Below are 15,199 nucleotides of genomic sequence, written 5' to 3'. Positions count from 1 at the left end.
TGGACCGACCTGGATTTGAACCCACTGTTAGGCCAACGCGCTAACCACTCATCCACCGGGCGCTCCGCAAAATAAAATGAACTCCAAATTCCATTTAAATCAGACAAAATTAAACACAGTTGCAAATCATTAAAGTTTTTAATTTATTTCCTTCAAATCCTGTAATCCTTTAATCACATCAGTAGTTTCAGGACTTCTTACATCAACTTTGCCCCACAAACTTGACAACAGTAGTCCATAAAACACAAAACAAGTCAATTGACATTCCTACATTTTTATCCATTTCAAGTACAGTCAGACACAACAGTCTTTAATAAAAATATGCAGCAGATGAGTGTTTAAAGTCAAACAGCGATTAAATGTATCCAACGGTATTGTTTTCGTTCTTTTAGTCACATTTAAAATCTATTATATTCTCTAGGAGTTAGTCGGATAACATCCTTTCACATAGGCACAAAGATTTAGCCCTGATATTTATTCCCATAGGAAAAATTGCACTTTATTTATAGGAAAGCTGACCAAGTATTTTACAATATCTTTAATAACCTAGGATGTCATGGCATACGGTTTATAATAATATAATTCGCATAAAAATGCTGGGAATGTCCTTTTTCAAGCAGTTTAAATTGATCATTTTTGTTCGCTGCTCCCAACAGATGTGAAACTGGATCAGATTTTTGTATTTAAATATAAACTCTTCGCTTTGAATCAGTCAAAAATACCTCGACATTTCAGGAATACATTCCCAGGAGTGTGTTTATTGGACAACATGGAATGAGTGAGTGTTTTTCCCAAAAAGAGCTAGTGCAAATAAAATAATAATAAGTCATTTGAAAAAAATATATATATATATTTTTTAATTTCAAAATAATTTATTACTATTTGTTATGTCGAGGAAAGTCAGTCTTGGGGAGCATTAGTATTTAGCGTTTTAAAATATTCTACTGAATTTCCTATTTTTTCAATATTCTTCCTATATTTATTTTTTATTATTAGTTATCAAAATGCTAAAGTTGAAATATTTTATAAACACAATAGTCAAAAGTATTTTACTCATTGTCACTGTACAAATAAACAAAATTCCATTGTGCTTTCTAAAAAAAAAATCAAATTTGTTTAGTTTTATTTTTACATTTAGGGTTTTCAGATACAAAATTAATTATAATAATAATCGGACATAGGCTTTGTCATCATCTTTTGTCGAGTCAATAATGATGATGACAAAGCCTATGTCCAATTATTATTATTATCATTTTTGTATCTGAAAACCCTAAATGTAAGATATAGTACCTTAATTTGAACAAAAGTAGGAATTTGCCTCAATGTTAAGGCAAAAAAAAATTAAATATACTATGGCACATTGTTCCTTGACTACCATAATTAAAAATATATCCTAAATTCTTCCTTATTGTAGTAATTAGTCACATCACTTGCTTCTCAAGGCACCACTAGTATATAAATATTTTTTTCAGTTATTTCAGCATTATATTTTAGCATCACATTATCTCAATGACCAAATGGGGTTTGTCTCGGGTGGGCACCTGCTCGTTTGGACTGGCACAGGCACTTTTGTGAGTGTTAGTTTTTCAGAGGCACTTGCATGCTACATGACAGCTAAAAATCAGCATTCTCCATCCCTGTGCAGCAAATGGTTGGCGGGAGGGCACTTTAATCCGTACGGATGCTCACATTCCCCTCAATTGTCTTTCACCGAGGGGGTCAGTAAGATTCCTGCCTTTCAACTTTACTCAAACTTCCACTGCTGGTTTCGATCAAGCGGTTCGCAGGGCCTCATCTGGATCTGAGCGCGACCTTCAGGATTACGGTAAGCCGTGATGCACTTGTCCGAGTGAGGGTGGTAAATGCTTTTATCCTGGTGAGGGAGAGGAAAAGAAAAGAAGTGATCAAGAGCGAGATGGAGGAGAGTTTGAATGCAAATTCAGCTTACGCCTCGAAACTCCCACTGGATGTTAGCTGGCGTGGAAACGTGGTCGCCGGGGCAGTGCCTCATGCTAACAGCCTTCTTATCCTGGTGGACCTCAGCGCAAAGCTCCGTTACTGAATTGAAGCGGATTTCCTTCCGGGACGTGTACTCAAAATACTGGGACAAAAAAGACAGGGCAGAATGCTTATAACTAAAATCAATGACAATATTTCCATTATTTTGAGGCTCCTTAACAAAACAAATGGTTGAATGTTAAGACCTACCGTATGTATACATGTACATCTATGTGTAAGTATGTATATGTATGTATGGGTATATGTATGTATATGTATGTATGGGTATATGTATGTATATGTATGTATGGGTATATGTATGTGTATGTATGTATGGGTATATGTATGTTTGGGTATATGTATGTATGGGTATATGTATGTATGGGTATATGTATGTATGGGTATATGTATGTATGGGTATATGTATGTATATGTATGTATGTATGGGTATATGTATGTATATGTATGTATGGGTATATGTATGTATATGTATGTATGGGTATATGTATGTATATGTATGTATGGGTATGTGTATGTATATGTATGTATGGGTATATGTATGTATGGGTATATGTATGTATGGGTATATGTATGTATATGGTATATGTATGTATGGGTATATGTATGTATGGGTATATGTATGTATATGTATGTATGGGTATATGTATGTGTATGTATGTATGGGTATATGTATGTTTGGGTATATGTATGTATGGGTATATGTATGTATGGGTATATGTATGTATGGGTATATGTATGTATGTGTATGTATATATGTATATATATATATATATATATATATGTATATATGTTTTTTCCAGCAACACGCTTATTTATTTATATATTTATTCATGTATTTATTTATTTATTAACTTACTTATTACCTATCTATTTATGTCTAAAATGCCTGTCCTGTATCTGCATTCTCACCCACTTGCTACTGTGACAATGAAATTTCCCGAATACGGGATGAATAAAGTTATCCAATCCAATCCAAATAAAATGAATAGAGACACTCAGCATTTTCTTTCATTCCCCAAGAACTGTGAGTGTGTCTTTTGTATTTTTTAATAGGAAAAATAAAACTTCATGTGGTGTACTGTTTGGAGCATTTTTTTTGCTTTATGAATACTATTGTCCTGCTTCTTGTTCTGTGTGCATGATAGCCACCAGAGGCCAGTATTCTATTTGGAAGAAAATAGTTACACACAATTAAACTTAGTGAGCTGCAGTAGAATTACTGTAATTTCTCATGTATAGTACACACTATCGCAATCAAAACATATTCTGCGGCTTTTACAAAAGTAAGGTGTGTCACCTGGTTGCCGCCCTGCCCGTGACAGCCAAACAACGCAAGGTATGAGCCAGTGTAATTGTGGTCTGGGGCGTTGTAGTCCAAACACTCCGAAGGGATTCCCGAGCTGCGTACCTAGAATGGGGAAAAAAAGACATTTTTTTTTTACTATTATGCGCTTTCAAATATTCATAAATTTTATTGCATAAAAATTAACATTCAAAAAATTGGGTAAACCACTCTAAATTCATAAAAGTAACTATGTTACTTGTATGAAATTATTCACGTAAATGTCTCACAAACTGTTTAGTTCAGTTAAACTTTGAGTTGGAATTATATTGGTGGATTTCAAAATGAATGCAAATGATGTCAAAATACATATGCAAGAAATAATATGCAACTCACAGCACCATGCCAGCCATCCCTATCCTCGGGTACGTGTAGCTCTGGATAGATGTTGGTCAGGTACCAGCGGAAAGAATTGCACTTCAACCGCTCTTTCAGTTGCAGACGTTCGGAAAGGTCGCCGTAGTTCTCCTGTCATTTAAAAAAAAAAAATCATTAATCATACATTGGTGATAAGCCTTTATGTCTAAAACCAAGCCCTTGTTTAGCGGCCGGTGCTAATGTAAATATTTAACACGGACGTGTTAACAAAGGTGTGGGGCACCTTTTACACAAAGTATTTCGCTTGTTTTGTGAAACTAAGGGTGGCCTGGTGATTAGTGGTTAGCGTGTCGGCCTCACAGTTCTGGGGTCTTGGGTTCGAGCCCTTATGTGTGGAGTTTGCATGTTCTGAGCAGGCCTGTGTGGGTTTTCTCTGGGTATTCTGGTTTCCTCCCACATTCTAAAAACATGCATGACAGGCTGGTTGAACACTTTAAATTGCCCCTATGTATGAATGTGAGAGTCAATAGTTGTCCTTCTTCTCATGCCCTGCGATTGGCTGGCACACCCTGCGACCCTTGTGAGGAGGGTAAGCGGTTCAGAAAATGAATGAAGTATGAAACTAAAAAGTTTTTGGGTGTTTTTGAGCATGAACAAGACAAGCTTAATTCATGACTAATCTGAAAATAGATTTACAATGATGGTATTGATATTTTGTGTCCAATTTTCTATTTTATACTTCAGGATTTTCAAACCGTTAAAGTTGACCAATGAATCATTTGAGAGCTAAACTTCATCCAGAATTCGACCCAAGTGAAATATAATCCGCCTATGCCTAGTGCTTGTCATTCTTCACCTTTCTGGCGGGCGGGTTCCTCTTGTAGAAGTGTTCCTTATAGGAGTCCATCCACACTTCAGCAGCTCGCACTGTGTTCTGCAGGAATTTGGGTCGTGGGTACGGAGCCTTCTTGGGGAACACGTGACCCACGTGGGAGCAAGGGTCGATTTCCAGGCTGCCACCGCATTGCCACACCTATGGGATAACATACTAGCACTTTCAGGAAGTAGAAAATGCATAGCGATTTAGTGTAGCGCCGGAGAGGAGGCCGCACTGACCCGAAAAGAGAGCTCTAGATTCTCTCCGCCCCACACCTCCATGCTCATGTCATAAGTGCCCAGGTACTGAAAGTAGGCCTTGCTAACTGCAAACAAGCCACCCGCCATAGTTGGAGACCTTGCAAAATCAAAGAGTGAGGGTCATGAGACATACCAAAGTTATCTGCTACATCCAATATATTACAAGTTATATTTTTATTATAGAAGTGTACTAATTCTCTATTCACATGATTCATCAATAAATGCATTTGTAATTGTAAATGTAAATGTTATGTAAAAGTCACCTGATGGGATCAATGCGTGATGTTCGGCGTTGGCGTTCTTTTTCCGGCACAGCATGCCACTGGAAGGTGAGCCTCCAGTCGAATCCCCCCCTCATAGGCAAGCCCGTCTCCATGTAAAACTCAAAAGTGTTCCAGTCAATGGTGTCAATCACAGGACACATGATGGTTTTGGGATTCTGTCGGATCCTTAAAAAAGATAAAAATCATTATCATTATCGAGTTTTTCATGGTACTGTTTGTACTTGTTTTTATTTTAATTGAACTTTAAGCACTGGGCGGGTGGTTGCATTTTTTCTGTGTTTTTTTGCCATTAGTCAGTGCGAATGGCGGAGCGATCGCTAATACGAGAGGAGTATATACTACTTCTCGTTGGCAAGTGGTCGTGCGTTATCCTATTGTGAGGGCATTTGTGTGCATCATTTTGGGAATATTTTGAAGGGAATACAAAAGCAATCAACGCTCGATAGGTTGCATCTGAAAGTCAGGGTGGAGGCGGGGCAAATAGAGCCAACCCGATCCAAGTTCATTTAAATTTGTTTTTGTCATGTTCCCCTCCGCGAAATACGTCTAATTTTAGTACTATTAAACCACTAGTTATTTGTTACTTTGTTAATAGATGGTGAATAAGAACAAATAAATGTTTTTCCAATCCAATATTCTGTTTTTGGTGTTTTTTCAGAGGGTTGGAACGAATTAATTTGTTTTTAGTTCATTCCTATGGGAAACATTTATTTGAGTTATGAGAAAATCGACATACGAGCTCAGTCCCGGAAGGAATTAAGCTCGTATCTCGAGGTACTACTGTATCTCAAAATTCCCTCGTTTTATGTCACTCATAAATTGCGGTGGTGAATTGCTCATTCTTGGTTTGAAGTGGTTTGCTGAGAACTCTGGACTTGCCTCTCCAACAGTGGCTCGATCCAGCCGTTGACACACTCGCAGTGACAGTCCAGGAAGGTGAGCACATCACCAGTGGCGATTCCGCCGCCAATAAGACGGGCCCGGACCAGACCCTCACGCTTGCTGGTGCGGATGAGACGAACGCGCTTCAGATTGCTGAGATACTCAGCCAGCTGGCTTTTAAGATAGTCTGGAAACATCACACAACCTTTCCTCATTATACATTAGCGACAATAACTATGTCACAATTACAGCCACATTTGGATATCATAGCGGTTCAATGAAAAACACCAAGTCTCCCTGATCATGGTCTTATTTTCAGCCAAAAGCAGAAATAATTATTTTTGATGTCTGTTTATACGTCAACAATAGGTCAATAATACTGTATTTTAATTATTGCACTGAGTGTACATTGATTAATATGAAGCATAATGCCAAAACATTATTTGTAAAATGTTTTGTTGAGACTTGAAATCAATTCTGATCCTAATAAGCTCTTTGTTTTTGTTCACACTTTGTTCGTTTTATTTTTATTATTTTTTGTGACAATTTATAATTTCCTCATTGACTGTAAAAAAAATTAACTGCAGATGTTGAATTCCTCAAGTCAACTTATTTCCTTTGAATTTTCCAGTTTTGATTGAAAACATCCAAAGTCAAGTTATTGCCTAAAACTAAAGAGTGAGAGAGAAAGTGTGAGCGTGAGAGTGGAAATCAATAAATAAGATTAAAATAAAATTTATATTATCAAAATATTTTTTTAAACTATATAAAATATCAAATAAAAAAATATATTATAACATTAAATGACGAAAGAAATGCCTGACAACATTATTTAAAGGGAAACAAAGCTAGCTTAGCTTAGCTTAGCATAGCCACAGGAACACTAGGCCTCACATTAGTAGCACAATGCTACAATTCGGAGCTAACGACAGATAGGGCATAGTTATATTGCTCATCCTAGCTGATTTTTGAGAAATTTGAGAAACTATTTGGATGGGACTTATCTTACCTACCAGGCTGATGTCATTATTTTCTGTCAGAGCATTTTAAACATATACCAGTACCCACCTTTGTCACTGTAGTCATCAATCAAGATGACCTCCTTCAGTAGAATGGCGGGCGTAGTCTCCAGGACGCTGTGGACTGTCCTAAGCAACGTGGACCAGGCCTCGTTGTAGAAGGTGATGATGACCGATGTGCTGGGCAAATGGTGGTAGTCAAACTGCTTACTACGGCACCTGGGGTATTATTAGTATGGAAAAAATGAAATATATCTATAAATATGGTCGATATGATGTTATAATTGCACATTGTAATCGAAATAGCTGATAAGAAATCTTCAAATGGTTTTTTTTGGACAATGCTAAACCTTTGTCCTACCTTGTTTTTCTCGAATACAGTGGTACCTCGACCTACGATCAGCTCGTGGTACGACGAAAATTTCGATCGAATAATTACGAAAAGCTCGACATACGATCTCAGTCTCGTAACGGATTACGATTGTATGTCGAGGTACCACTGTATATCTATAGATATGGTCGATATGATGTTATAATTGCACATTGTAATCGAAATAGCTGATAAGAAATGTTCAAATGGGTTTTTTTGGACAATGCTAAACCTTTGTGGCGCAAAGCTAATGTTTTGTCCTACCTTGTTTTTCTAGAATATAGGTATGATCTTGAATTATGTGATGTTTGCTAACTCAGGCAAGATGTACTTTCTTGTTTTCTTGTTTATGTAGTCTCTGTTTCGGAGAAGTTGTGATTTTAGTAAATAAGGTGATTAGATGCAACAGTGATGCTTTCTTATGAGACGTTATTTGGAAACCATCGTATTTTGCATCCAGATGGCAGCCATTATGCGGAGTCATGAAGGAGGTGGCAGGGTGCAACCGCAATATTGCAAGTAAAGATGCAGTGTAAATACAAAAAAAAAAGAAAGGGAGAGCAAGAAAAAAGAATCTCGGCTCCACTTATCATGAAAACAAATCATTTCTGCTTTGATAGCGATAGCGGAAAATCTGGTTTAACTTGAAATACGACTTGTGTCAAGACTCTGCACGTTTTCAGAATGATTTGCCTTTCGAAAAATAAAAAGCTCCTAGAGCAAGACTTAAAAAGTTGATTCAAATGATAACAAAATTGAATTAAAATGTTGGTGAGAGAGCCAATCTGATTCTTCTGTTGACTTAAAATTTCAATATTTTGAAATATTTCAATGATTTAAAAGTAACCACCATAATGCCAATGTAATTTTAAAATCACTAGATTCTTGCCTTGAAACAAAATGCAAATATACCCACAAATGTATGCCCAGTTCATATATAAAGGTAAGGCGAAATAAAAGCAAGAATTTGAGATGAGGTCACCCCAAAAAAATTTAGCCCCGCCCAAGAAAACTGCTTTTCACAGAGACTACCCCAGACATTTTTGTTAATATTGATATCTATTCTATTTATTCTTGGGACCATGTTGAAGTATCCTTGAGCAAGACAGTTAAACGCCAATTTGGTCCTCATACTGTGCCATCGGTCTTTAAATGAGGAAAAGGCCTCAAAGTAAAACTCATTGACTATTTACAATTGATGTCAGCCACCAAAAAAAATACTTACTCGGGCATCCTGTTGTCTTTGATATGTCTGTGGAGCGAAATCTTGTCGCTAACAAAGATGTTGATGGCATAGAGCTCCACGCTCTCCTGCGCTTGCTTCTTCTCCTCCGCATTCAGGTTGAGGTTAGTCGCCCGGCCCCACTCGCCCGGGTTGTTACCGTCTGCCGGCGGCTTGGTGTAGATGGGCGTAGCCAGGTTCTCCACATCAAGTTTGCGAGGCTTTAGCGCAACCGTGTCGACGGAGGATGTTGAGGAGGGTAAAGGGGAGAGGGCAAGTAGGAGATACCCCAACCACAGCAGCCACAGAAGGAAGAACGCTTTGGCCAGCACGCCCAGTTTACGTGAACAGCGCCCCATCATGGTATCCACCTTTGTCAAGGTTTATCCTGGGGGAGACACCCAAAGTAAAAAATAAAATGTTATATGCTAATGTTTTTTTTCCATTGCTTTTTCCATCTCCTCTATTGAACTTTAATGATAGGACGAGCCATCCACTGTATTACGTTCTTGGCAGACTATTCTGAGGAAACTCCGATTTCAACAGGAAGAAGGCCATTTTGGATCTGTGCCAGAGAGCTAGAAGAGACGCTCGAAGACAAAAAGCCCCTTTGATTGGTGGCCTTCCATCACACCTTCCAACATCCAATAGCTCAGTGCCCCTGTGAGAACTTGCATTTTAAATCCTTCTCTCGTTCTACTGCTTTCAAAAGAAGTGGTGAACATTTTCAAAATAACACTCTTACTGAAAATTCAAATTAAAACTGTTAGGTTGTTTTGATATTAAGCAGCTACTACAATAACTAACATCAACATACCACTGTGCAAGGTTTTCTCACTTACAGGCTTAGTAGTCAAAATAAGTTTTTCTTGCGTTATGGTATTTCGTTATTGTCCCAGTTTTGTGCATGTCAAGTCTAATTTGTGCGCATATAAGCCGTACTCTCGATTCAGTCATCATATTTTTGAGTGACTAATATACGCCGTATATGCGAGAAAATACGCTACCTGGTATTATGTTACTTTTTTCTGCCACATTCCAGTTTCTTATTGATTTTTGTTTTTGCACCGACTAGAAGATGCAGTACCCTGATTCTCATTTTTTGTTACTGGTTTTGTCTTTTTAACATGTCTTCATTTAACATACTATAGATTCTAATTGGCTTCTCACAGTTTTTATCAACCTTCATTCAATCTAGAACCTAGAATACCAATCAATAATTAAAATACTAGGTTGAATAGAAATGTTCTGCTGCAACATAAAAGGGCAACTCATTTTTTTATTAGTTTTTCGGTATGACAAGCAAGTTGCTACACAGCAGAGTTGACATGCCAAAACATGAATAAGCTAACGATTTCTCATGTACAAAACAATTGAGAGTATAAAAGTATATGTTTTTTTCCAAAACATGAAATTAACAAAGAATTTAAACCTCAGTTTAAATAAAATGAAATAAAAAAAGATTCCAGTTGGGAAGTTGTAAAACATACAAGTCTATTTTGAGACTAAAATGCTGTTTGAAATAGCCTGTTCTGGTTTAAGCAAAAGAAATTACAATAGTTCTTGTTAGCGCTAGTCGAGGACTAAAATGAGGTTTTTATTAGTCCTGCAAAGAGGCATTTTAAAAATCATTTTTATACTCTTTGTGAGGGGAAGTACCAATAGTTTGGGAGAACAGAGTACAGTAATACCTCAACATACGAGTGCCCCGACATAAGAGCAATTTGAGATACGAGTAAAATTTCGAGCAAATATTCATCTTGAGATTCGAGGCAAATTTAGTGGACACGAGAGGCTGCTCATAAGAACATCATGGCCACTGTCTTTCTGGTCGCAACTCCCTCGTGTAATGTCTCTACGAGCACTGCATTTTTTTCAGTGTTTTTTCCCCTTTAGTCAGTGGGAATGGCGGAGATGATTGCTAATACGAGAGGGGTATATAAAACTTCTCGTTGGCAAGTGGTCATGCGTTATCCTATTGTGAGCACATTTGTGTGCATCATTTTCGAAATATTTTGAAGGGAAGACAAAAGCAAATAACCCTCGATAGGTTGCATCTGAAAGTCAGGGTGGAGGCGGGGCAAATGGAGCCAACCCGGGAGAAAATAAGGTATAAAAATGTAAAACAAAATTGGAATTAAGTTTAGTGCAAGGTTAGATTAAACTTACATTTATTTTTGAGTGTGTCTGCATCGTAATCCAAGTTCATTTAAATTTGTTTATGTTATGTTACGAGCGTGTTGCCATGCAAAAAGTCTCTCCCCCCCTAAACTACGTATAATGCGGATATTTTGGTCACTCGGAAAGAGTTCGCCCACTTAAGGGTGAAATGATGACCACGTGGAAAAAATGAACATGACTGCTAATGTAATTTTACATGGAGAAATCCATTTGGTACTCAAGTCTGTCTGTTGTTTGCAATTTCTTAGTTTTTCCACCCAAAACAATGCAACAGGAAACCCCCCACTTTAATTCAGCAATTCTGGTAGTGACATCACAATCAAAATTGGTGATTATGTTTAAGCTTTCTAGTACATGTTGACAGAATGATAGATCTGTCAAACAGCAAGAAAATAATAGAAAGCGTTCTTGCAGAGGGCAAAAATCTGGAGTTCATTCGGGTTGTGGTATCATCGTCTGTTTGGAGATTTTGGGGGGGGCGTGGTCAAGGTAACTGAGGAAAAAAAGTCATTAGGATCTAATTTCATTATTAAGACATTTCTATCTTTATGGGTGGATTGTGTCCTATGTATGGTCTGCTTTCATATTAAAGTCACTTGGTGACGTAATTCATATCACCCTAAAATGCAAATTCATATATAACAAAAGAGGATGTGGGTAGCCTGATAGAGTTTTACTTATATTATTATAGCATTGCGTTTTGGCAATTTTTTTTTCTGTTAAACAAGCCTATGGACTAAAAGTGGAAACACATTTCAGCCACCAAATTTTCAGTTTATCACAGATTTGCAACATAAGCAACATCAGCATAGAAGCCCTCGAGTAATGGGATTATAAAAGGGATTTGTTATCACGTTAAGCCCTCATTGGTTAGTATTTTTACAGTATTGAGTTGGAAAATATTTTGTTACCTTATGAATGATTCATAGTATGTATTTTTATGATTATTTCCTGCTTTGTCATTGTTTCAAGCCCTTGCAATAGTCACAGTTAGTACACTGGAAATCTACTCTTATCTTCTTTGATTATGAAAATGTCCAAAAACTACACGCAGCAGAAATAACTTTTTAATGTTTTATTTTTATTTTTTCTCAATCCGAAATTATGGGCCCAATGTATTGACTAAGTGGTGGGACAATATGATTTAAGAATTATCAATATTTGTACATTTATTTTCACTTAATTTAAAACACTTTTATTAATGTATGAAATATTCCATAATATGAGCAAAAAAGGTTGTGCTCATTTGTTTTTGTTTTCTTTTTGACCAATTTTCCCCAAAATAACATTACATTTATGACCTTTAATTGTCATACAAACTCATACTAGTACTTACAAAAGGTACAGATTAAAAAAAAATCAAATAAAGAAACACACAAACTTTTGGGTAGTTGAAATTAAATAAATTGATTTCAGGTTTTTTTTATGTAACGTTAACCAGAAGAAACGTCAAATGTACTCAAGTAAAGAAATCGGATGAATACTTTTACCTTTACTTTACTACAAAACAGTTTGAGGAGACTTTTGCCTCATTTACTCAAGGAAACGAAACATTAGGTTCCCGTCGACGGCGCCTACCTCGGTGGCCAATCATGTGAGTCCGAGCGTCTTTTCGAGGCTTTAGTGGTTGTTGTTTGTCGTCCTCGGCTCGGAGGGAGAAACCACCGCCGTGCAGATGTCAGCAGACGTCGCCTACATCCTCCCCAGATTCTACCGTTGCTCCACGTTACTTGCAGTAGGAGCCAACATAGATATCGCATATACACACAGCTAGATGCGTAATATCACCTCAGAAGCAACTCGCAAGACCGTCAACGCTGAACGGCCATCTTGCTTCAGTAACTTTTATTCATCTCATCTCATTTTCTGAACCGCTTCATCCTTATTAGGGTGGCAGGGGGTGCTGGAGGCTATCCCAGCTGACTCTAGGCCAGAGGCGGGGGACACCCTGAATCGGTGGCCAGCCAATCGCAGGGCACAAGGAGACAAACAACCATTCACGCTCACACTCATACCTAGGGGCAATTTAGAGTGTCCAATCAGCCTACCATGCATGTTTTCGGAATGTGGGAGGAAACCGGAGTACCCGGAGGAAACCCACTCAGGCCCGGGGAGAACATGCCCACAGGTGGACGTGACCTGGATTTGAACCCAGGACCCCAGAGCTGTGAGGCCGACGCGCTAATCACCCGCTCCACCATGCCGCCCGGTAACTTTTGTTAAACATGATTAGTATTATTTAATGATTGCTTGGCAAACAGTTCCGGGTGGACCCCGCCCCCTGCCTGTTGGAAAAGAGAAGGCTCCAGCACCCCCGCAAACCACGGGAAGAAAAGTGGTTCAGGAAATTAATACATGAGAGGTTAGAATGAATGAACACTGCAGTCCGCTTTATCCTCACTAGGGTCGCGGGGGGTGCTGGCGCCTATTCCAGCTGACTTCGGACCAGAGGGGGGGGGGGGCACCCTGAATTGGTGGCCAGCCAATCACAGGGCACAAGGATACAAACAACCATTCACGCTCACACTCATTTCTAGGGGCAATTTTAGAGTGTCCAATCAGCCTCCCATGCATATCTTTGGAATGTGGGAGGAAACCGGAGTTCCCGGAGAAAACCCACGCAGGCCCAGGGAGGACATACAAACTCCACACAGGTAGACCGACCTGGATTTGAACCCAGGTCCCCCACAGTGAGGCCGACGCGCTAACCACCCATCCGCCGGGCCGCTTGTGATTCAACCTTTCCCCATTAATCATTTAAAAAAGAAAATAGGGAATTTTATACATTTCTTTTTTTAAACCCCTACCCATTTTGAGGAATGGTGTGTGATGTCATGTAGCTTCACTGGTCCTGCTGCCAAAGGGTGTATTTGTCTAGTTCATGAATAAAAAATGTATTAGTCATGTCCGAGGAACTGCCTTTTGTCATCGTGTTTGTTTGCAATCTTAAACTGTTTTTTGTCTCCCGGGGAGTTTAAGTCCTTCTAATACCGAGCCGAGTTCCTCCAACGTGGCCCATTGTTGTTAGGCGGACACCTGCACTGTTTGGTCACACGCCAACGTCTTTTTTTCTTCCTCTTCCTTTCACTGACCTCGTTTCCTGATTCGTCGATTGCCAGATGAAGCCTTGAAGCCTTCTTCTTTCAAATGTTCAAAACTTTTACTTTTTTGTGCTGTTGCCCAGGCGCTCCTTTTGTGTAATGCGAGGGGGGAGGAGTGTTTTGGTTCAAGTACCCTCCATGAGTCAGATGAAAAGCCTGTGGGCAAAAGTGGCAAAGAGTTCCATCTAGTGCAGGGGTAGGGAACCTATGGTTCGGGAGCCACATGTGGCTCTTTTGATGGGTACGTCTGGCTCTTTGCTAACCTGTGAGCTAAAATATGGAAATCGCTGGTGACAGAACTGAGATATTACATCTAAAACTTATTTAATCTTCATTTTTTTGCTTTAATCTTCATTTTTTTGCTTTAATCTTCTTTTTTTATTATTTAATCTTCATTTTTTTTGCTTTAATCTTCATTTTTTTGCTTTAATCTTCATTTTTTTGCTTTAATCTTCATTTTTTTGTATATATTGTATATATTATTATAAATGTGTAAGGGGAAGAAAGTGTTATTGTGAATAATATGATTTTAATTCTGTTTTTGTGTGTTTTTCTGTCTGTTTTGACAGGTCACTGTGTGGTGTGGCTCTTTGACTCACAGTTTTTGCTCTTTGTGTCTTGTTTGCCATGTTTACATCCCATGATTAGAGTGGTAGTCCTAAAATATTTACAGCTGAGTTGAGTTCATTGCTCCCCGGTTCACACGAATTTGGTATTACGAAAACATATATACAGGAAAACTATGTAAATAAAAAGTTTGTTTCTACTGCTTTCTATTTTCTTGTAATCATGGCTTGGTTTAACCAAAACATAAAAAGAAATGGCCAGTGCCAGTGAATGTGACACTATTTTTGGGGGGCAAAACAATGAAAAAACATTGACAGGAACAAGAAATATTTATTTATTCATGTACAACTAGGTGGGCGAGTGGTTAGCACATTGGCCTCATAGTTTTGGAGTTGAAGGTTCGATCTCAGGTCAGTCCTAACTGTGTGGAGTTTGCATGCTCTCCCCGGTCCAGCGTGGGTTTTCTCCGGGTACTCCGTTTTCCTCTCACATTCCAAATACATGCATAGTAGGCTGATTGGACACTCTAAATTGCCCCTTGGTATGAGTGTGAGCATGAACGGTTGTCCGTCTCCTTGTGCCCTGCAATTGGCTGGCCACCAGTTCAGGATTTCCCCTGCCTGGTGCCCGTAGTCAGCTGGGCTAGGCTCCGGCACCCCCCAGTGAGGATAAAGCGGTTCAGAAAATGAATGAAAATGAATACGTCAATGGCAATCCCTCGAATATCGCGGTTAATGTAGAACACAATCGAAAAATC

General features: G+C 38.6%; 1 protein-coding gene across 1 annotated transcript; it reads right to left on the bottom strand.

Moving 5' to 3' along the window:
* Window positions 1-119: 119 nt before the first annotated feature.
* Window positions 120-12,526, bottom strand: poc1bl (POC1 centriolar protein homolog B (Chlamydomonas), like). Its single transcript, XM_077590912.1, has 11 exons — window positions 12,353-12,526; window positions 8,597-8,981; window positions 7,051-7,220; window positions 5,980-6,169; window positions 5,080-5,265; window positions 4,796-4,913; window positions 4,536-4,712; window positions 3,698-3,829; window positions 3,317-3,427; window positions 1,949-2,101; window positions 120-1,873 (listed from the first exon to the last, which is right to left on the bottom strand). Exons 2-11 carry the CDS (start codon window positions 8,953-8,955, stop codon window positions 1,745-1,747), a joined length of 1,725 nt encoding a protein of 574 aa, XP_077447038.1. The 5' UTR covers window positions 8,956-8,981; window positions 12,353-12,526; the 3' UTR covers window positions 120-1,744.
* Window positions 12,527-15,199: the final 2,673 nt, after the last annotated feature.

Source organism: Stigmatopora argus, chromosome 21, assembly GCF_051989625.1.
Source record: "Stigmatopora argus isolate UIUO_Sarg chromosome 21, RoL_Sarg_1.0, whole genome shotgun sequence".
In the NCBI taxonomy this organism is placed as follows: Eukaryota; Metazoa; Chordata; class Actinopteri; order Syngnathiformes; family Syngnathidae; genus Stigmatopora; species Stigmatopora argus.
Note: the sequence above shows the minus strand (reverse complement) of the source record. Positions and strands in the feature narration are given on the sequence as shown.

Bases quoted from the DNA above. Each gene is read 5' to 3' on its own strand.
- poc1bl (XM_077590912.1), bottom strand. From the start codon at position 8,955: ATGATGGGGCGCTGTTCACGTAAACTGGGCGTGCTGGCCAAAGCGTTC. The intron at 2,102-3,316 runs GTGACACACCTT...TTTTTGTCCCAG, and splicing joins ACGGGCAGGGCGGCAACCAG to TATTTTGAGTACACGTCCCG. The intron at 1,874-1,948 runs GTAAGCTGAATT...CTCCCTCACCAG, and splicing joins TCCAGTGGGAGTTTCGAGGC to GATAAAAGCATTTACCACCC.